General features: G+C 45.2%; 1 protein-coding gene across 3 annotated transcripts in view; it reads right to left on the reverse strand.

The window, feature by feature from the left end:
- ELL (elongation factor for RNA polymerase II) overlaps positions 1 to 23,978 on the reverse strand; it is a 214,234-nt gene that overhangs the window by 101,451 nt on the left and 88,805 nt on the right. For all 3 annotated transcript variants that reach the window (XM_069217897.1, XM_069217899.1, XM_069217898.1), the window contains exons 6-7: positions 14,505 to 14,629; positions 1,397 to 1,490 (exon numbers count right to left, since the gene is read on the reverse strand). In XM_069217897.1, coding sequence (XP_069073998.1) covers positions 1,397 to 1,490; positions 14,505 to 14,629 — 219 coding nt within the window. The remainder of the gene's footprint in view (positions 1 to 1,396; positions 1,491 to 14,504; positions 14,630 to 23,978) is intronic.

Genomic DNA, 23,978 nt, shown 5'->3' on the forward strand with positions numbered 1-23,978 from the left:
TCAGGACCCAACACTAGAGGGCAGACTTATGCAAAGCATGTGTGTCTACAGCCACACAGGCCATCGACCATCATGTTTCAGTGAATATTTATGTATCACCAAGTAAAGTGTCTTGATTTATTTTGATCCTATTAAAATCTTTGTTTCCATCACGTCAGAACTGCAAAAAATGTGCTTCATTTTTGCTTTCCTAACTACTGTGTACAGTTCACTTACAGGTACTTACACTGTTATGAAAAAATGAAATGTTACAGCATTTCCTTCACACTTCGTGTAGCCCAGCAAGACTGTCACACAATTCACTTTACTTTTCTTTGTCTGACTGCGAAGTGAGAGGTGTCTGTAAACAAGTTCCCATGCTAAAAAACATTAGCCAGCAAAAGACGTAGCCTAACATTGGCTTGCTGTCTTTAAAGCGCAGCAAATGTGATAAGATGCATGCAGAATTTAAAGGCATCTTTATTTACTGCTTTGACTTAAGACCCACTACACACTGGGCTGCAACCTGCAGTGAGGGAAACACTGCTTTATAGAATCTACTGCTTTTACAGCCTACGCCCAGCATCTCAATGCACAAGGCCAAGTTCCTGATCAATTCACTGCAACAAGAAAATTAGACTATTTAATAGCTTACTTGTGGGGCTCCCACACTGTCTTTTTACACCAAACAAAACCAAAAAACGTTGCTACCTGAAGACTAAGTAGCCTATCTAGCACCATATGAACCTTTCTTCAATTACCCCCTCCGAAATAGACTGGCTATTAACAAGAACACAGTAAAGTAAATTCACCTCAAGGCAAAGTCCACCATGCTCAGTGCACTCCACAAATCTTCACTTCGGAATGTAGTATAACTCCAGACACCCTCAAAGGTCAGACCCCATCAAACAAAATTGGCTCCAGTACGAACTTGAGTCGTCATCTTTCTGAGGTAAGGCCTAGCAGCATATTCCAAGCTTAACATAAAAACTATCCCAGTAAGTCCAGCTTTCCTAACACAGTACTCCGATAGCATAATTGTATGAATACGCCACATGTTAGCTTATACATGCAACTGTATTGTGCCCTGTTCGTTTATACATGCTGCTAAGTCTCACTTCTCAAATACATTGCACATTATCTCATCTTTTATGCAGAACCCCTCCAAAACCAGAAATCTAAAACCCACTGTATGCTGCAGATGACAGCACTTAAGTGTGAATGGTTGGAATTCCCCAAATAAAAAGTTACGTATTAGACCGTGTCCTTTAGTTGAAAATATTTTCTAAAACGTCTGTCCCGCGACAGGAATTGCTTGTATACTCACATCTGCACTTAGTAATTCTTAAAAGCATATAATATATATAGTCCCCCGTTAAAACACTAGAGCATGGTTTAAAACATTATCTCCACGTACCTGCTGAGGAGACGAGTTCACATTGTCCTTCGGTGGACTAGTTGGAGGAACATCTCCAAGGAAACCACCCGAGATGTGTGGCTGACACAGTTTTCTGTAAAACAAAATTAGATGGGAGTAAATGACTTGACACTTGGTTAAACAAATGAAAAACAGAAACACAGCAGAAAAAAATGTCAAACTATTAAATTAAAGAGAAGAATGGTCAGCTTTGGCTCTAATGATTTTAATACATGCAAGGCTGTAGTCTATGTTAGCCTTCAGTGCATGCCCTAAGTAACGAAAACATTGGGACTTATGGAGGGTAAATTCCAGTGTTAAAGGACTTCATGAGATTACCCTTCAATGTGTCCCCCAATTTTGATATTCCTACTGGGCCCCAAAGAATGAACCATTCAGTTGAAGATGTCCAGTCACATCCACTGCCATGGAGAGAGACTCAGAGTTATCAGTGCCTTCCCATTTTATCCAGCTCTGGTATCAGGGCCCAACACCAAGACTAAGTTATTGATATTTTATTTACCTGAAAGCTTCCTACATACAGCATTGATGCCCAGAAATCTAAAACCAGCTGCATATATATATATATATATATATATATATATATATATATATATATATATATATATATATATATATATTTTTTTTTTTCCCCTTTTTTTTTTCTTCTTTTTTTAAACAGACCCCCATAATAGGTAGGGGTTGTTTCAGTGGACATAAAGGTCAGGTTACTGAAAAAGTAATGCATTTGTAGTATGGTAAAATGGAAAGCAGGATGACTGACCAACCCCAAATTCAAAGCAGTCAATTTCTGAAAGTCCAATTTAAATTTTTGCAGTATCTTTTCTACATTAAGAATGGCCCAATAGTGTCAAGCATGCAAGCAACAGTGTCCAAGGTTACAGTGCTGAAGTCAGTGTTGAGGTGTTTCCAGGTGCTGGTCCTACAAGTACAAGTCAACGCCTCCCTCTCAGATTCTCTAAGGTGGCCTGACCACTCTTGGTCTGTAGGCTGCATCTCAGTACGCAGAAAGCTACATCCATTTTAGCAATAGGCTTAGTCTAAGCAAAGCCTAAAACAGATATCAGAGATGACAGGAAGAAATCCATTATTTGTTTGGAGATAGGACGCACTAATCGGCTTCAGCTGCCTCTAAACAAGGAGGTCTGAGCTCAAAGGGAAGGCAGATTTATCCAGGTACAGGAATATACAAGTTTGTTCTTGGAGTCTGTAATCATAGCAGGACAACCACCAAACCACCAACTATGTATCTGATTCCCATTTAGACTGTTGTCAACAATCATCATGTGTTTTCTGAAACTCTAGCAAAACTGTAGCCTTGTTGACAAGAGGTAGGTAACATAGGATTCATCCTGTAGTTAAAACCTTTCACTCAACTAGAAAGAGAAAGAATGGGCTACTCTGCCCAGTCAGGTTAGGTCATTCTGATAGCTAAGGCATAAACTACCGAAAAGTGGCCATCTGTTGCGGAAGAAATTAACCATTAAATCAGAATAGCATAAACCTTCTGACAAGAAACAGGCTACGCACTGAACATAGGAACAGATGACTATGAACATGTGTATTAAGCAGAGTGGATCACAACCAGCCATCCGTGGCACTACACAAATCTCCCAACACAAACACCTTACCTCCCACCCAGGAGGAACCCAGAAATAAAGACTGACCAAATATTCAGCTGTTTCCAGGGTTAGAAAGTTTCCACTGGTAGGACAGCCATAGTAGTGCAGAGACGCATGCTCTGAAACAGTCTACGAGCAAGAGTAAGAAAGCTTTACAAATACCGGGTATTTCAAAAGATGTAAAGACTTGGCTGTTCCCAAACACTAACTAAACCTCCAAACCAACACTGTTATCAACACAGGCTGATCTCATAAATTGACAGCAAGGGGCCAACTGTCCAGACAAAAGGAGATGGTATGTATGATCAAGTGCCGCTCGATTCAACTCATGCTTTTGCATGACTGACCTTTATTTGCTTATCCAAGTCTACAGGAACACCACTTAAGCATTCCTCCAACCCTCATATGCGTCAAAACATCACTCAAGTCCCAATATAAACACACCACACATAAGAAACGACATGGCCTCTTACATGAACAAACTCAATTCCTGGGGGCACCCCACAAGTGTTAAGCACAATACAAGTGTTAAGCACAATACATGTGCTACAGTATAGATACATTTATTGTCGGTCTACTTTTCCCTTCATGTTCATCACATTTATATGAAGGAGGCCTGTACTGACCGGGTAACTGTGCACTCTATGTTCAACCATCGAGATATGGACAGGGTCTGCACGTCAGCTGTTGGAAATGGCCAAGGGTGCAATATGCACAACTTGAAAGCGGAGTGTGGAATGAAAATGTCACTTACCCAGTGTACATCTGTTCGTGGCATCAGTCGCAGTAGATACGCATGTTCTGCAATAGCTCGCCATCTGGTGTTGGGCCGGAGTGTTACAAGTTGTTTTTCTTCGAAGAAGTCTTTCGAGTCACGGGACCGAGTGACTCCTCCTTTTGTCTCCATTGCGCATGGGCGTCGACTCCATCCTCGATTGTTTTTCCCCGCAGAGGGTGAGGTAGGAGTTGAATTGTAGTAATAGTGCCCATGCAATGGAGTGACTAAGTATGCACTTATTTAAGGTTGAGATGATACATATATAAATAATTGAAGGTAACTTCCAAACTGCTACAGGCTCCCGGGGAGGCGGGTGGGCACATGCGAATCTACTGCGACTGATGCCACGAACAGATGTACACTGGGTAAGTGACATTTTCAGTTCGATGGCATCTGTCGCTGTAGATACGCATGTTCTGCAATAGACTAGTAAGCAGTTATTTCCCCAAAAGCGGTGGATCAGCCTGTAGGAGTGGAAGTAGTCTGAAATAATGTCCTTAATACAGCTTGACCTACTGTGGCTTGTTGTGCGGATAACACGTCTACACAGTAGTGCTTGGTGAATGTGTGAGGCGTAGACCATGTGGCTGCCTTACATATTTCTTGCATTGGGATGTTTCCTAGAAAGGCCATGGTAGCACCTTTCTTTCTGGTTGAGTGTGCCCTTGGTGTAATGGGCAGCTGTCGTTTAGCTTTAAGGTAGCAGATTTGGATGCATTTAACTATCCATCTGGCTATACCTTGTTTTGAAATTGGGTTTCCTGCATGAGGTTTTTGAAATGCAATAAAGAGTTGTTTAGTCTTTCTGATGTTCTTTGTTCTGTCAATGTAATACATTAATGCTCTTTTGACATCTAATGTATGTAGTGCCCTTTCAGCTACGGTATCTGGCTGTGGAAAGAACACCGGAAGTTCCACTGTTTGATTTAGATGGAACGGTGAAATAACCTTTGGCAAAAATTTAGGATTGGTCCTTAGGACGACTTTATTTTTGTGTAGTTGTATAAAAGGTTCCTGTATAGTAAACGCCTGAATCTCGCTTACTCTTCTCAGGGAAGTAATGGCGATGAGAAATGCCACCTTCCAGGTTAGGAACTGTATGTCGCAGGAGTGCATGGGTTCAAAAGGTGGACCCATAAGTCTAGTTAGGACAACATTTAGGTTCCATGAAGGAACAGGTAGTGTTCTTGGTGGTATAATTCTCCTAAGGCCCTCCATGAATGCTTTAATGACTGGTATTTTATATAGGGAAGTTGAATAGGTAGTCTGCAGGTATGCAGATATTGCTGCAAGGTGAATCTTAATGGAAGAGAAAGCTAGGTTAGATTTTTGTAAGTGAAGCAAGTAACCCACTACATGTTCTGGAGTTGTGTGTAATGGTTGTATTTGATTAATATGGCAGTAGCAAACAAACCTCTTCCATTTACTTGCATAGCAGTGCCTGGTGGATGGCCTTCTTGCTTGTTTTATGACTTCCATACATTCTTGGGTAAGTTGTAAGTGCCCGAATTCTAGGATTTCAGGAGCCAGATTGCTAGATTCAGCGATGCTGGATCTGGGTGTCTGATCCTTTGGTTGTGCTGTGTCAACAGATCTGGCCTGTTGGGCAATTTGATGCAGGGTACCACTGATAGGTCTAGCAGCGTTGTGTACCAGGGTTGCCTTGCCCAAGTTGGTGCTATCAATATGAGTTTGAGTTTGCTTTGAGTGAGTTTGTTTACCAGGTAAGGAAGGAGAGGGAGAGGAGGAAAAGCGTAAGCAAATATCCCTGACCAGTTCATCCATAGGGCATTGCCTTGGGATTGTTTATGTGGGTATCTGGATGCGAAGTTTTGGCATTTTGCGTTCTCCCTTGTCGCAAACAAGTCTATCTGAGGTGTTCCCCAGAGTTTGAAATAAGTGTTCAGTATTTGGGGGTGAATTTCCCATTCGTGGACCTGTTGGTGATCTCGAGAGAGATTGTCTGCGAGTTGATTTTGTATCCCTGGTATAAACTGTGCAATTAGGCGAATTTGGTTGTGAATTGCCCAATGCCAAATTTTTTGTGCTAACATGCTTAACTGCGTGGAGTGCGTCCCTCCCTGCTTGTTTAGATAATACATTGTTGTCATGTTGTCTGTTTTGACGAGAATGTATTTGTGAACTATTATTGGTTGGAAAGCTTTTAGTGCTTGAAAAACTGCAAGAAGTTCTAGGTGATTGATATGCAGTTTTGTTTGATGTACGTTCCATTGTCCTTGTATGCTGTGTTGATCGAGGTGTGCTCCCCACCCTGTCATGGAAGCATCTGTTGTTATTACGTATTGTGGCACTGGGTCTTGGAAAGGCCGCCCCTTGTTTAAATTTATGTTGTTCCACCACAGAAGCGAGAGGTAAGTTTGGCGGTCTATTAACACCAGATCTAGAAGGTGACCCTGTGCTTGAGACCACTGTGATGCTAGGCATTGTTGTAAGGGCCTCATGTGCAGTCTTGCGTTTGGGACAATGGCTATGCATGATGACATCATGCCTAGGAGTTGTAATACCATCTTTGCTTGTATCTTTTGTGTTGGATACATGCGTTGTATGATGGTGTTGAAATTTTGAATTCTTTGTGGACTTGGAGTGGCTACTCCTTTTGATGTGTCTATTATGGCTCCCAGGTATTGTTGTACCTTGCGTGGCCGAATTTTGGATTTTGTGAAATTGACGGTGAACCCTAGTTTGAAGAGGGTTTGTATGATATGATTTGTGTGATTTGAGCACTCTATTAACGAATGGGCCTTGATTAGCCAGTCGTCTAGATATGGGAACACATGTATTTGCTGCCTTCTGATGTGTGCAGCGACTACCGCTAGACATTTGGTAAAGACTCTTGGTGCGGTTGTTAATCCGAAAGGCAGTACCTTGAATTGGTAATGTATTCCTTTGAATACAAACCTTAGGTATTTCCTGTGCGATGGGTGAATTGGTATATGGAAATAAGCATCCTTGAGGTCTAAAGTTGCCATGTAGTCGTGCAGCTTTAGCAATGGCAATACTTCTTGTAGTGTGACCATGTGGAAGTGGTCTGATTTGATGAAAGTGTTGACTACTCTGAGGTCTAGGATTGGTCTCAGTGTTTTGTCCTTCTTTGGTATCAGAAAGTACAGTGAGTAAACTCCTGTGTTTATTTGTGTGTTTGGCACTAATTCGATTGCATTCTTTTGCAATAGTGCCTGCACTTCTATCTCTAGGAGATTGGAATGGTGTGTTGTTAAATTTTGTGCTTTTGGTGGTATGTTTGGAGGGAACTGTAGAAATTCTATGCAGTAACCATGTTGGATAATTGCTAGAACCCAAGTGTCTGTAGTGATTTTCTCCCATGCTCTGTAATAATGACCTATTCGTCCCCCCACTGGTGTTGTGTGGAGGGGGTGAGTGACATGTGAGTCACTGTTTAGTAGTAGGGGTTTTGGGGCTTTGGAATCTTCCTCTATTTCTAGGGAATTGCCCTCCTCTATATTGTCCCCGAAAACCTCCTCTATACTGTCCTTGGTAACTGGACGGTGTGGCTTGTGAGGTGCTGGCTTGTGTGCTTTGACCCCGAAACCCCCCTCGAAAGGGCGTTTTACGGAATGAGCTGTAATTCCCTCTGCTCTGCGGGGAGTAGAGTGCGCCCATGGCTTTGGCAGTGTCCGTATCTTTTTTGAGTTTCTCAATCGCTGTGTCCACTTCTGGACCGAACAGTTCTTTTTCATTAAAAGGCATATTGAGAACTGCTTGTTGAATCTCTGGTTTAAATCCAGACGTTCGGAGCCATGCATGCCTTCTGATAGTTACAGATGTATTAATTGTCCGTGCAGCTGTATCTGCAGCGTCCATGGAGGAGCGGATCTGGTTGTTGGAGATGGCCTGTCCCTCCTCAACCACTTGTTTTGCCCTATTTTGGAAGTCTTTGGGCAGATGTTCAATGAGATGTTGCATCTCGTCCCAGTGGGCTCTGTCATAGCGCGCAAGTAGTGCCTGGGAGTTCGCGATGCGCCACTGGTTTGCAGCTTGTGCTGCGACTCTTTTACCAGCTGCATCAAACTTGCGGCTTTCTTTATCTGGGGGTGGTGCATCTCCAGATGTGTGAGAGTTGGCCCTTTTCCTAGCTGCTCCTACAACAACAGAGTCTGGTGGCAGCTGTGTTGTGATGAAAGCCGGGTCTGTAGGAGGCGGCTTATACTTTTTTTCCACCCTTGGTGTGATTGCCCTACTTTTGACCGGGTCCTTAAATATGTCTTTTGCGTGCCGGAGCATACCAGGGAGCATAGGCAGGCTTTGGTAGGAGCTGTGGGTGGAGGAGAGTGTGTTGAACAAGAAATCATCCTCGACCTGTTCTGAGTGGAGGCTTACGTTGTGAAATTGTGCTGCTCTAGCCACCACCTGAGAGTACGCGGTGCTGTCTTCTGGTGGAGATGGTTTTGTAGGGTATGCCTCTGGGCTGTTATCTGACACTGGGGCGTCGTATAGGTCCCATGCGTCCTGGTCTTGGTCACCCTGGCTCATGGTGGTGTGAGCTGGGGAGTGTGATGGCGTTTGTGCTGGTGAAACGTTAATCACGGGCGGAGGAGAGGGTGGTGGTGTAACTCTTTTCACCACTTTTGGTTGTGGTGCTTGTTCCGTCTGGAACTCCAACCTTCTCTTTCTCCTAATGGGGGGAAGGGTGCTTATTTTTCCTGTACCCTGCTGAATGAAGATACGCTTTTGCGTATGGTCCGCATCAGTTGCTTGTAGCTCTTCCTCAAACCTATGCTTCTGCATTTGGGAGGTTAGCGAGTGCTCTTCTGTATAAGAGCCTGAAGCTGGGTCGCTTGCAGTTTGTTTCGGCGTCGAAACTTTGTCTGCGTGTTTTTTCGGCTCCGAGGTGACTTTTTTCCTTTTCGGGGCCGAAACCTCTCGGCGTCGATCTGTTTCGGTGCCGCTGTCTCGGCGTCGAGCCGTGTCCACACCGGCATCTCGGTGTCGAGGCTTGTCTCCAGCACTTTCTCGGTCCCGAGAAGGCTGCGTGCCGGTGTCTCGACCGGAGTCGGACGATCTCGGCACTGTTTGGGCCTTTTTCGGTGCCGACGGTCGGTCACCGATTTTATGGGTTGAGCCATGGCCTGGTGGCAGTGGCGTCCCCTGGGCCTTGTAAATGTTTCTTTGTGTGGTTTTCGACGTCTTACTCACGGTTTGTGTATCGTCGAATCCTTCGGAGTCTGAGTCTTGGATCGAGAAGGTACCTTCCTCTTCCTGTTCCTCGAACTCCCGTCGGGCTGTCGGTGCGGACGCCATTTGAAGTCTTCTGGCTCGACGGTCTCGGAGTGTTTTTCGGGACCGGAACGCACGACAGGCCTCGCAGGTGTCTTCGCTGTGCTCAGGTGACAGGCACAGGTTGCAGACCAAGTGTTGGTCTGTGTAGGGGTATTTATTGTGGCATTTGGGGCAGAAACGGAACGGGGTCCGTTCCATCGGCGTTCTTCAGCACGCGGTCGGGCCGACCAGGCCCCGACGGAGGATCGAAAAATTACCCCGAAGGGCACCGGAGCTCTTCGATCTTCGATGCGGTGTTGAATGTAAGTATGCCGATCCCGAACGCAACAATACCGACGAAAATCTTCCGAAATTAACTATTTTTTCTGTTCCGAAACTCGGAGCGACAGGAACACGTCCGAACCCGATGGCGGAAAAAAAACAATCGAGGATGGAGTCGACGCCCATGCGCAATGGAGACAAAAGGAGGAGTCACTCGGTCCCGTGACTCGAAAGACTTCTTCGAAGAAAAACAACTTGTAACACTCCGGCCCAACACCAGATGGCGAGCTATTGCAGAACATGCGTATCTACAGCGACAGATGCCATCGAACGTATAATTTACCTAGAGGTTATGGAAGAGAAAATACAGCATAAATACCCCTCCCACCCCCACATGGAAGGGCAACTGCTAAAAATAATAAAACAGCACCACTGAAATAAAGCTTTTGCTAAAAGATTAAAATAAATAAAATGAAAAGTAAATAGGTGGAAGTGCACAGGCCCTAGACCCAGAGCTAAAACAAATGTGCCCATGCAAAGTGCTCAAATAAACCCACAACACACTTCACATTGTCGGTGCAAGAGTGCAGTGGTCAAATATAAAAAAGCTTATACTACAATCACTATTGAAACAACTATTTAAAAGCAGGCTAAAAATGTATATAAAATAGATAGAAATGTCAATGTTGACAAGCAGGCTAGATCAAAGTCAAGCCAAGTTAAAAGGGTCATTTTAGAATTTGAACATGGAAAAGATGTGAATCAAGGCCAAATGTCAATGTTCAGCAAAAGTCGTGATCCCGCAAAAAATCACCAATATCATCAGTGGTGATGGAATCCAGGAAAGATTCCACTCGGGCAGGTGATAAATTAACCAGCTCATTGGCAAGGAGAGAGAGTGAGCACATGTTCTGGTGCCTCAGCCATAGGTCCTTCCGAGGAGGCAGCATTCTGTGGAGTGACAGAAGCCACAAGCTCCACAAAAGGCGCTTCATGGGAAGCATCGCACAGCAATCGCAGTTTCAGTTGGCACGTCTGACAAGGAATCCTCATCGAGCAGAGACACATCCAAAGACTGTATGCGCTGCAAAGCAAGACACTTGCGATGCATGTTCGAATGGCGTACTTGAGGAAGGCTCCAATCAAAAACACTGGGCTGTCAATGTAATTGAAGGAAAGCAACCTCACAAGAAAAGTGGGCATGCCTATATACTGAACGCTTGAGAGAAACTAAGCATGCTATAAGAATAATCTAATATCAGTACTAGGTGTTACTCAACCCTTAAGTCAAGAGGGAGAGTCGGGATTTAGGAAGACCGAAAACATCCCCTATTGTCCAAATTACATTTCAGTAAAACATAGGGCCAGAGTCATGGCGAGAAGATGAGAGCGTTTTTAAAGTCGTGAAAATGGCTCTTGAAGATGAACTTTCCCAACTACAAAACCCACTGAGGCCTGTGCATCAGAGCACAATCCTAATTCAATTTGCACCAGGAGGTACTGCTGTTGGGCTAATAATGCTGGTAGGCCCAAAAGATTCTGTGCACACACCTATGTAGACTGCTCATAAAATAATAAAAAAAAAAAAAAAAAATCCTGTGGCCAGATACAGCAGATTGAAATCAAGCCCATTCAGTCTTTCCGGTTTGAAGACCCATTACCCACACTCAATTTTAAGTATTCGCACAGCATCATGCATCCTTCTCATCTAGTATTTTCAGAACATGAATCAGTGATGACAAACAAAACAAGAAGAGCAGCTTTTAGCAGGAGGAAAGTAGCATTTGAATTTCGACCCCGACAGGCTATGACAGCAGTCATTTTTCCATTTAGGCCAGAAGACACTGTAAGGAATATATTTCCTGTGGCTAGTGAGGTGATGCACTGGACCATTCACAAAGGACAGGTTAATTTATTTTGTTTTAATAACATGCTTGTGTGTTGAGTGAGGGCAATTTGTTTAGTCAACCGATTTTTGTATCAAGAATCAAAAGCACACTGGTGTTTAACCAATCCTTATTATGCACTGCAATTTAAACTGAAGTCGACCGTGTCACCGGATGTTCCATCTTGTATAGATTCAAACCTACAATGAAAAACAGATTCTACACACTCCTCCTGAGTCATTTCCGTTGGAAGCACCATAGTAACATCAGCCTGAAATATTCAATACGCGAACCCATGCTTTGCATGGCTTGGGAATTACTACTGATCAAGCAGAGGAAGTTAACTCTAATGCCATAAAATGCATGCATTGAAATGGTGAAAAAATGTTTTCTGGGACATACCATTGGTTACTTAAACCTGCATCATAGGCTTACAAAGACTCCATTCGCCAACATTTCTGCGGCTCTTTGTTTACTTAGTTTAACCTGCAGAATAATATTTAACTGATGCTTTCCAGGCGTCAACTGATGTTTTCTCACTGTTAGTTTGACATTGTAAGATCAGTTTTTCTCAGCCCCCTACAAATCACAAGGGGGCAATTTTACCCCTTCTTCCAATCCCCTGCATTGTAATTGCTAATTAACTTTTTCAGGCAACCAACAAAGTTTGAAAACCTAGAGAAATTGGCGCACGATGAAGAACCCAACTGTTTCTCTTACATGCCTGCTCAAATTTCATAAATGAAAGTACTAATGCAAATAATAACATCTAGTATTAGTGAATGCAGTAGCCAAGCTGGATATTCATGTATAACCACTATACAGGTCTCAGTGTAAACAAGCAAAGACCATCCACAGTAGTGTATTACTTAGTTAATAAACAGGGCTCCCAGCAGGCGGAAGATAGAGCTTGATCATAAACAATTAAGTACCAACTTCACCTGAGAAACAGCTAGTCTATTATTATCGTTCATGCTTTCATCTGCGATACAGAAGGCCTCTGACCTAGACTCCATTCACACCGAATGAAATATAAGTTGGGATCATTAATGGAAAGCATCAACTCATGGAGAGACCGTCCTTCAAAGCAACTTCTATTCAAGTTGTGTTAGGGTTACTATCTGTGGCTAAATTTCCTGAAAGTGAAAAAATATTCTTCCTACAAACGCAACCTATTACAGAGATCATCTGTACAGGGAGATGCCCCACAACTAAACTACACCTGCACTGGCTACAACAGTCTTTTTGGATCAATCAGTGTACTTTCATTTTGATTGGTGGTACTACTGCTGCATTTGGTGCAAACATAAGCATCACAGGTGGAGGCAAATGCATAAAGTTCTTTCTCAACCACTCACTGCTGGCAACAAATGCATGTTCATCCGAGTAGGCACCTCCTACCAGAAGCATCATATGAGAAATGATCATGGAGCCCAAGACAGAAGAGTAAGAGCAAACACAGCAGAAGAAAGGTGTTCAAGCATAAAGAGCCAACCAGCCACAAACACTCCCAATTGTTTTGAATTCCTGTCAAAATTCCCTAAAAATGTACACACTGCTTGAACCTCCAAATAATATAGGCTGAAAAATGTAATTGTGTGAAGAAGAATGCATAAAATCGTAAATCTGAAATAAAATTTGAGTCAGGCATTATTAACCAAATCTTTAGGTGCCCTGGATTGCTTTTTGGAGAAAGCTTCCATGTCGCTACACAACCATGTAGGCTTGTAAAAGATAATAAAGACAATAATTAAAATAATCACGATATATTAAGGATAATGCAGATTATAAAGACAATAATAAAGATAATGTATGAGAGCAAAGCATCTCAAGCTATTCAAGTACTATGTGTTATCCTGACCCTCCTCACCTGCAAAAACATTACATAACACATGATGCACTCACAAGCAAAGTTTAGTCTGAAACATTGTCAGACTAAAACAATGTGCATTCTTGAGAACCATGAAGCTTCCTGTGACAGTCATGGTGTCCAACCCCCATCTCTTATGAATCTGGGGCCCACTGGGGACTACAACAGACCAGGGAGAATCTCAAGGAAACAGCTAATTTCTTAAGGTAGATGTGGAGGAAAAGAAGGCCTATATTTACATTCGGGACAAGCACCAGAGCAGGAAAAGTGGTGTACAGAAGCAAGAGCACAGCCAGAGTACATCATGAAAAGTCTACTGGAGAGAGAAAACCAAGTCAGGAGTGGATGAGAGAGGAACTCTGTACAGTAGAATCCGCACAAGAATCTGCAAACACGTCTATAATACCAACGTGTGCACAGTGCAAGAAACAGGTGCAAATACCCAGTCCTTCCCAGTGGCACTTTCTGTAATATGGCCCCAATGTTTTGTCTGCTGACATTTAATGAGCACAGGCTTACTACTCCAGTCAATAAATGTAATTTGTAACCCAGCAAAATTTACCTGATTTTCTTCCTTTTTAATAAGGCTTCTGAAAGGGGCATCCAGCAACATTTTTATACATATAAAAAAAAAAGCAAAAATCAAATAAAAGTAGTCTGCCAGCAAGTACAGACTATTGTTTGTAAAGGGCTTTGGAATCCTACACCTCAGCAGGACTCTTCAAATTTTATTACTTTGCAATACTGATTGACTATACTGGAAAGCACCATTATTCATCTTTAGGAGAATCTCTGGTATTATTGTTGTTTAGTTGGAAGATCTCTGTAGTTGGAAACTAGCAGATTTTCAGACTGGAGAAAAAGTGGTTACTCACATGCAAAACCCATCTCCTCTACTGATGACTGGGTTGTTTCAAAATGCTGATTCAGTTGCTACCTAAGGAGGATTGTACAGTAATCACTAAGAAACTGACTGGAAAGTTCGGAAAATAATGAATATATGAGTGGAGCATTAATCCTGCATAAATGACCAAAGACCAAGTAACTGCCGACTAAAGTTTTTGACAAAGGAATGCTAAAAGGGGAAAGACCTGATGTCTGTTAAGTGAAATCCATTCAATACATATTAGCTGCATCTGTACTCTGTAAAGTTACAAACGGTCAACGTTATGCTTGCTAACTAGGGGGTACAATGACCTCCTGGCCACATTGTTATCCCGAGCCCGAGGAGCTCAGTGAGAGAGCCTCCAGATAAATTTGTATTCAAATGTCAGGGATGTAATGCAGAGAGAAGAATCATTAGAAATAGTTCTGTAGAAACTGATCTCAGCAAAGCTTCCTGCACTTGTTCTAGGGGACAGGAGGAAAGGTGTCGGCGGTGTAAATCAGCAAAGCACAAGAAAAATATTACCTAACGAGTATCCTTTTAAGTAACTGTTGGTCCCCTTCGGAGTATCCAGGCCAGTCCTTCTGCACATCTTTATAAAAGCTATCTTTCAAAGTATAGGTGCTGTCCTTGGCACTGAGGTTGGCCACCTGTGACAAAACATGAACCATACTGAAGATTTAAATCATGGAGGTATACTTAACATTCAGTGAAATCTCTGGGCAACACAGGGAGCAAAATATAAAGTGGTCATGCAACTGTACATTAATAAATAGCTACATGCATGTGACACAGGTTTAATCAATCACTGAATAGGCTTTAAATTCATGGAGTCAGAAACTTGTATCCTAACAGCTGCATTATAAAGTATTTATTTGCATTACATTTTGTGACTGGTGAATAATGATGAGGAGAGACAGGCCTAAAGGTTTTGATGAGTATATTTTTAACAACTTTCAGGCAAGTCAAGGAGATGGGTTATACGGAACAAAAAAAGTGCATGACCTTTCCAAATAACATGAATGGTCAAAGTATAACTAACTTTAATTTTGGCACTTGCATAGTGATAACTGAATATAAATCTTGCCAAGTTAGGAGCAAACCAGTGACGCACCATGATGCAGACAAACTGACTTTTACAGTGCCCAAAGGGCTGAAGAAAGTTCAAAGAAAAGAATATCTGAAACTTACCTTGTGAGAGGTCAGTGTTTTGGGCACATTACATCACAAAACAAATTTGCCGTAGTGCACAGAATAGATGGATTTCGTGGAAGGGCATCTGGCAGCGAGGATAACATTCACCACTTCAAATGCAACCAATGTCGCCACTCGATCTCCAAGCATGTAGGTGCAAAGCTGTAAAGTTCAGATGAAGGACCCTGCCATGGTGACGAGACAGGAGATCCTCCAAAGTGGTAGCTTGATGAGAGGACAGAGGCTCATGCTCAGCAGTACCAGATACCTCAATCTCCTGAGCCATTCTGTGGCAATTAGAAGGTCTTGGGCCTATCATTCATGATGTTAAGACCTCAGAGCAGGGGAGGTAGTGGCAGAAAAGAATATAGAAGTACCTTGTTCCAGTCTAGAAGGAATGAGCCCTCTAAAGAGCCTCTCGGAAAATCCAATCTGAAAAATTGTTGACACTGCACATACAACAGTGGAGAAATATATATCCCCAGTATTCTCTACACTGATAGAATATGCCCCACCACATAAGAATGCAGTCACTACTTGTGATCTGCCAAATGTCTGCCTCAATTAGTCCGCTCTAGCATCTAGGAGCCTCACTAGGAGGGCAGGCATTAGAAAATTATTCGGCTGCTCCAATCTCTGCAAAATGTGAAGGCCTCTTGGCACACGACTTAGAACCCTCCCTCATCTTGCTTGTTGTAGTATCACATGGTGGTAGAATTGTCAGCCTCCACATGATGTAAAGCAGAGCCAAAAGAATGGCCAACTCCCTGCTGCCATAAGAAGCCGATCTCCTAAAAATGATTCCCCCCAACCTTTTTGGGACAAATTGGGATTTGACAGCCACCACTGCAGATCTAGTATGTCTCCTTCGATACCTGGGTGGAGTCAAAGAAGGAGTGTTGATGTTGAGAACACTGGGATTTCAAGTTCCATTGCAAGGCCCTCATATGGCAGCTGCAGCTACTGATGAGGACGCAAAATGCAAAGAGACCAAAAGCCTTAGAGTGATTCTCACTGTGATTCTATGTCAGGAACTGGAGGCGAGGATTAGGCTTTATCTTTCTTAGTTTATTCAAGTAGCAGCTATGTTAGAAGAACCCTGTGGTGAATCCTGCTTCATTTTGATGGGATAGCAGGAGTTAGCTTAGCCTTCGGCTTGCAGACTCGTGCCCCCGTCACCTAGTGACTTTTAACCTACTTAGCTTGCTCTGTCTTAGCACATTTTATTTTTTATTTCTTCTAAAATGGCTGCCTTGTTTAGAGTTAGGCCACTTGTTATGAGTTGCATTATCAGTGTCACCGTGCTAAGGCGTCAAGAACAAGCACCAAAGACAAACAGTAGGTGTTCACACTTAGGTATTTTCCCTCTCCATACTTTCGAGGGATTGTTTATATTAATTGCCGTCCCAAGCATGTCTGTTATCTATTGTTTGGGAACACACCTACGTCAGGGGTACTTGAAGATCTGTATAAATATAATTGCACTTTAGATAGATAATCAGAGGAATTCCGACCAGAGGGTATCGCCACCATCGCTGATATCAATGCTGCAGTCGTCTTGACGCTGACCCAGTCTTCGTGTCCCTGCGGAGTCTGAGATAGAGACCTCATTCAAGGTAACGAGGGTTGGGGGCTCCTCTCATGGACATGGCATTGGCAGATTAGGTTTAACAAACCCAGCTCTCCTTTAGGTAGGAGGTTAGGCCTTTCACATTAGGGTATTAGGGCATATTACATCTTGTATGTCTTTTCCATGCATTGCAAGATGGTGGGGGTCTTTGTAATAATGACTCTCGTCTTCAAAATTCTGTTACTTGCATTATTCATTATTCTAATCATTGCAGCCCATGCAACTTATCGCAAATTGCAGTTATATTGAATAAAAACTATTGAAACTTTACTGCATTTTTGTCATTGTTTGTATGAGACATGATATATCTGTGAGAAAGGGGTAATCTCCATTTAACCACGACACTCCCTGAGATATCTTACTCTCGAGTCCTTTTATTATTGTATTTCTGGTGGGGTGCTTCTAGTGAGCCGGTAAGGTTGGGACAACAGTTGCGACTTGTTGTAGGAAAGACGTAGTCGCCTACAAACAAAGGTACCGTCATCCTTTAACCAGCAGTCTTGCCTAGAGCAAGAGTCCAAACTACAACAACCCAACATTAACTAAACAGTTCATTTCCCATAACCTTTAGGGAACATGAAGGTGAAAAGTTCATCCAAAGGGGATCCAGCATGTGTCCTTATCTGTACGAGTCCCCTCTACTTCCCCTTCTTTTTTTTTCCACTGCTTGAAGCCATGGTGAAAGATAGGTGCTATCCACCTCTACCTCCCCCCTGCACAGCGCTCCCCACAGTTGCCTAGCATGGAGGAAAATGATGACTGCTACATTTAGGAGGAGCAAATCTACTTCCTGGTCACTGAAGGTTTCTGTGGAGCAGAAGACACCTATTGTTAAGGTGGTCCTGGATGCAGTGGCACCATTAGAGAAGAAACTTATGGTGAGGGCACAGCGTGCCTACGACTCCTCCCACAGAGGGAAGACCTTCCCAGGCCTTTGGCTCCCTTACCTCCAGGGTCGCCCACCATCCCATCCAATGAGAACCCGCACAAACAGGCTCAAAACCCTGGGGTAGACCTGGATACTTTTTTCAGACTGAAAAAGGCCTTTTTGGGTTAAGCACCTCCTCAACCCACTTCAGACACCCCGGACTGCATATGCCAAGCCACCCCTACATCCCCAGCTTCAGACGGCTCCCATGCTGGTTCGGACAGGGACTCAGATCATGGACAGCCTTGGAGGGTGGCAACCACCCCACAGACTGATACTGTGGACTCCGAGGAACTGATGCACCCTTGCTACTCTGAGTGGGGTGAACAAAGTGGCCATGATCGTGGCTGGTAGGCTATTTAAGCCCCTTGACAAAGAAATCAGAAACTGCCTCCGGCCGAAGGCCTTCCCTAGACAGCAAGATTGCGGTCACTCTGGAGATGGACGCCAGAATGGCCACCTTTCTGGCAAAATACATTAGGGACCTGAATAAAGATATTGACCACTCCCGTTGGTCCAGCCAGGATAACCTCCTGGCCGTATCAGACCCCTCAACTAAAATTCTGGACATGGCGAAGGATGCAAAATCTTCCAGGGTTTTGATTTCGCTTGGTTGGGCTCAGCGTGCTATAGTAGCGTCAACTGTGCCATTTCTACTGAGAGGCGCAGGTCTCTTCTCATAAAAAATGAACCCCATGCTGGGGTAATTTAGCGACCTCAGAGGCCAGACAGCTGTCACAGGGTGGACATTTTGGTGATCCCTTCATCAAGGAGCTTGGGAACTTCGTGCCTATGTTCAATTCGTTGGACAAAGTCCAATTCTCAATTAAAAGGATCATCAATCCTTGGGTTTTCATCGGGGCTGGGTGCAGCAGGGGCATGTGACCGCCATGCCCAGCCTTTCGCCTTTAGTAGAGGCCATAAAAGACAGAGGTTCTTGCAATGGCGCCCGAGGCAGAAGCCCTTCCACCAGTTCCCACGGTGAGTCTGACTCTTTTTTTCAAAAACGTTTGTGGGGACGTTTGCCACTATTTATAGACACACAGAAACCTAACCTTCAGATGCCTGGGTTCTCCAGACAGTCCAGCCCCTTTCCAACCGACTTCCCTGCCCTCTCGGAGCAAGAGGCAACCCTTATACAGATTGAGATAGAGGCACTCCTTTCAAAGGGGCCATTATTCCCACCACTCTTCACCCTTCAGGTTTTCTGAGCAACCTCTTCATAGTGGAGAAAAGGGGCGAGCAAACTTCCAGTGATCAATCTCTGGGAATTCAACAAATGGCTGGTTTGCCATCATCTCACCACGGAGGGCATCCACCTTGTAGCGATGTCCTTCGACCCAATGACTGGCTAGTAAGAATGACTCCAAGGATGCTTACCTGATGGTCCCAATCTTCCCGCCCCATCATCAGTTCCTGCAATTCCAGTGGCAGGGCCAGACTTTCAAATTCAGCTCTCTTCCATTCAGCCTTTCTTCTGCCCATTGTTGCTTCACTGAGGTCTTCGGTCTTCAAGCCAGTGGTCGAATGCCTAAGGGTATCAGGAATTCTCCTGATAGTGTATCAGGATGATATGCTCCTTATGGACCAATGCCCCATGCACTGTCCACACACCTGGGAGGACAGTAACTCCTTCAATCCCTGGGGTTCATAATCAACAACAGTCTGCCCCGGTTCCTTCTCAGTCTCTCACCTTCCTAGGCTTTGTGATAAAGTCGGTGGGAGCCACCCCGAGTCTTCCATCCAGGAATAGGACCAAACTTCACCACAAAGTGTGCAGAACACTCTCCAAACAGATGACCTCCCTCCGAAAGATCACCAGAGTGGTCGTCGTCCTTTTATTTTCCATCCAGGCCATTTTCCTGTGCCCTTTCATTTTCGAGCTATCAAACGTTTGAAGACTTCTCACTTACACCGCAGCCTCACCTTCTTTCAACATGTTCCCCTGCTAGGAGCAAGCCAAGGATGGGCTGACTTGGTGGCTCACACATATGGAGGCCTGGATAAGGCATGCCATTTTCGGCTCTTAACCAGATTTGGTGATCAAATAAGACGCCAGCTGCACTGGCTGGGATGTGCTGCGGGGAGTTTACCACAAACGGTGGATGGTCCACTGAAGAACGTTTTCACCATATCAATTGCCTAGAGTTGTTGGCAGGTTCATCTGCAGTAAAATGCTGGAACAAAGAATGGGTGCAATGTGGCCTTCTTCTAAAGATGGACAATGTGGGGGCTGTTTGTTACATTAATCATCTGGGCGGTACCCGTTTCAATCCCTTTCAGACATGGCCAAGGATATTTGGGAGTACTGCTTAGGGCAATCACACCAACTCTGGGACACAAGTTTATGAAAGTTGCTTCCATCTCTGTTCCGCGCTCTCCCGGGCTGCAGAGCCCTTTCCTGATCAGCCTTTACACGTCCACCAACTCCCATGGTACTTCAGTTGGAGACCAGATCCCAGTGCAGTAACGACTGAAGCTTTCCTCCAAGACTGGTCAAAAGAGAAGGGCTATGCTTTCCCACCATATGCCACGATAAGACTTGCGGCGCAAGCATGCAGACAGGAGGCGGATTTGGTGGTGGTAACCCCAATGTGCAAGTTCTAAGTTTGGCTTCCAGTTCTGATGGAACTTTCTTAGGGTTTTCCTATCTGTCCACCCCAAAATCCATCTCTCCCCAGCGACCCTTCTGGGACTACTAACCCGGATGGGGATACCTTTCACGATTCCGTGTGTGGTGCGCTGTATCAAGTCGTATGAAGCTATGTTACAGGATCTTCACCCCCCCCCCAAAGGGAGCATCAACTACTCATTGCTCTTCGAAAACTGTTTAGAGCATTTTGTTACTCCCACACCATTGCACGATGGGCCATGCAAGAGGCAGGCATCAACAAGGATTTTTGGTGCACATTCCACCAGAGGTGCTATGGCTTTTAAAGCTTTCGCTCTAGGAGCCCATTTGGGGGACATTTTGAACGTGCAACCTTGATTTAATTAGTGATGGAAATTGCTCCGACATTCAGCTTTCATTTTCGTTGTCTAGAGGGACTAAACTGCAGCCTGTTTTGTTGCAGGATCAGAGGCTTCCAAACAAGAGTAATACCTTCCACATTTGGCTTTTGTCCCAAGAAGGAAGAGGGAGAGGAAGAGAGGACTGATATGGTTAAGGACACATGCTGGATCCCCACCGGATAAGCTTTTTACCTTCATGTTATAGGAAATGAAGTAAGTTTTGTTTAGTTAATTTTAGTTTTATTCTAACATGGCTGCAACCTGAATAAACGAAGAAAGAACGCCTAATCCTCGCTGTAAGGAAATGCCTCCTTGGCATGGTTACCCCCTGACCTTTTGCCTTTGCTGATGCCAAGTTATGATTTGAAAGTGTGCTGAGGCCTGCTAACCAGGCCCCAGCACCAGTGTTCTTTCCCTAAAACTGTACCTTTGTTTTCACAATTGGCACACCCTGGCATCCAGGTAAGTCCCTTGTAACTGGTACCAAGGGCCCTGATGCCAGGGAAGGTCTCTAAGGGCTGCAGCATGTCTTATGCCACCCTGGGGACCCCTCACCCAGCACAGACACACGGCTTGCCAGCTTGTGTGTGCTGATGGGGAGAAAAATGACTAAGTCGACATGGCACTCCCCTCAGGGTGCCATGCCAACCTCACACTGCCCATGGCATAGATAAGTCACCCCTCTAGCAGGCCTTACAGCCCTAAGGCAGGGTGCACTATACCATAGGTGAGGGCATAGGTGCATGAGCACTATGCCCCTACAGTGTCTAAGCAAAACCTTAGACATTGTAAGTGCAGGGTAGCCATAAGAGTATATGGTCTGGGAGTCTGTCGAACACGAACTCCACAGTTCCTTAATGGCTACACTGAATACTGGGAAGTTTGGTATCAAACTTCTCAGCACAAATAAATGCACACTGATGCCAGTGTACATTTTATTGTGAAGTACACCCCAGAGGGCATCTTAGAGATGCCCCCTGAAAACATACCAGACTTCCAGTGTGGGCTGACTAGTTTTGCCAGCCTGCCACACACCAGACATGTTGCTGGCCACATGGGGAGAGTGCCTTTGTCACTCTGTGGCTAGTAACAAAGCCTGTACTGGGTGGAGGTGCTTCTCACCTCCCCCTGCAAGAGCTGTAACACCTGGCGGTGAGCCTCAAAGGTTCACCCCCTTTGTTACAGCGCCACAGTGCATTCCAGCTAGTGGAGATGCCCGCCCCCTCCGGCCACGGCCCCACTTTTGGCGGCAAGGCCGGAGGAGATAATGAGAAAAACAAGGAGTCGTCACTGGCCAGTCAGGACAACCACTAAGGTGTCCTGAGCTGAGGTGACTGACTTTTAGAAATCCTCCATCTTGCAGATGGAGGATTCCCCCAATAGGATTAGGGGTGTGCCCCCTCCCCTCAGGGAGGAGGCACAAAGAGGGTGTAGCCACCCTCAGGGCTAGTAGCCAGTGGCTACTAACCCCCCAGACCTAAACACACCCCTAAATTGAGTATTTAGGGGCTCCCAGAACCGAGGAAGATAGATTCCTGCAACCTAAGACAAAGAAGGACTGCTGACCTGAAGCCCTGCAGAGAAGACGGAGACACCAACTGATTTGGCACCAGCCCTACCGGCCTGTCTCCCCACTTCAAGAAAAACTGCAACAGCGACGCGCTCCCCAGGGTCTAGCGACCTCTGAAGCCTCAGAGGACTACCCTGCATCTAAAAGGACCAAGAAGCTCCAGAGGACAGCGGCCCTGTTCCACAAAGACTGGAACTTTGCAACGAAGAAGAAACTTTTAAAGACCACACGTTTCCCGCCGGAAGCGTGTGACTTTCCACTCTGCACCAGACGCCCCCGGCTCGACCTGCGGAAAACTAACACTACAGGGAGGACTCCCCGGCGACTGCGAGCCCGTGAGTAGCCAGAGTTGACCCCCCCCCCCCCGATCACCCACAGCGACGCCTGCAGAGGGAATCCAGAGGCTCACCCTGACCGAGACTGAATGCTTCAAGGAACCAGACACCTGGAAAACAGACTGCACCCGCAGCCCCCAGGACCTGAAGGAACCAAACTCCAGTGCAGGAGCGACCCCCCGGCGGCCCTGTTCCTAGCCCAGGTGGTGGCTACCCCGAGGAGCCACCCCACCGGCCGCCCCTGTGCCGCTGAGGGCGTACTTTCTGTGCCTGTTTGTGTTTCCCCCCTCCCCCCCCCGGTGCCCTACAAAACCCCCCTGGTCTGCCCTCCGAAGTCGCGGGTACTTACCTGCTCGCAGACTAGAAGCCTATGTGTTTTGGGCCCCACTTTAACCTCTGCACCTAACCGGCCCTGAGCTGCTGGTGGGGTAACTTTGGGGTTGCCTTGAACCCCCAACAGTGGGCTACCTTGGACCCAACTTTGAACCCTGTAAGTGCTTTACTTACCTGTGCAAAATATATTTTTCTATATAAAAACCTATTGGCCTGGAATTGTCTCTGAGTGTGTGTTCCTCATTTATTGCCTGTGTGTGTACAACAAATGCTTAACACTACCCTCTGATAAGCCTACTGCTCGACCACACTACCACAAAATAGAGCATTAGAATTATCTCTTTTTGCCACTATCTTACCTCTAAGGGGAACCCGTGGACTCTGTGCACACTATTTCTTACTTTGAAATAGTATATACAGAGCCAACTTCCTACAGAGGACTCATCCAGGGATCGCAAGGCTAGCCACCCAGCCCGCCAGCCAAGCAGACGGGCAGGAGAGGGCAGAGGGTTAGTGAAGCAGTTATGACATGGCAGCCCATAGAAGGGAAACAAAGGCACCACAACAATATCGCAGGACGGGCACCAAGGCCTACTGATACTCCAGCCCCAAGGGCAGTCAGTCAGTGTCACTGAGGTTCGCTCGCTCAGAGCCAAGATCATTTAGCCCCTCAGTTGAAGACCTCCGGGGGATCGTCTTAACGAATTTAGCCACCAGTTTCGGGTCCGTAAAGAAATGCAATGTGCCGCCATGCTGTATTCGGAGCTTCGCTGGATAGATAAGAGAAAAACGAGCGGCAGTCAAACTTAGGGAGCGCTTAACCGGCACACTCAGAGTGTAGTCTGGGAAGGAGTGCAACTCCGTGTTCCTATATATCACCGGCCGGCTCTCTCTAGCCAGCCGCAGCACAGCGTCTCTATCGCGATAGTTCAATAGGCGGAAAATAATGGGCCGCGGCAGGGTCCCAGGGGGAGGCCGGGGTCCAAGCGACCTGTGA

The sequence above is a fragment of the Pleurodeles waltl genome, chromosome 12 (assembly GCF_031143425.1).
Source record: "Pleurodeles waltl isolate 20211129_DDA chromosome 12, aPleWal1.hap1.20221129, whole genome shotgun sequence".
Classification (NCBI taxonomy): Eukaryota; Metazoa; Chordata; class Amphibia; order Caudata; family Salamandridae; genus Pleurodeles; species Pleurodeles waltl.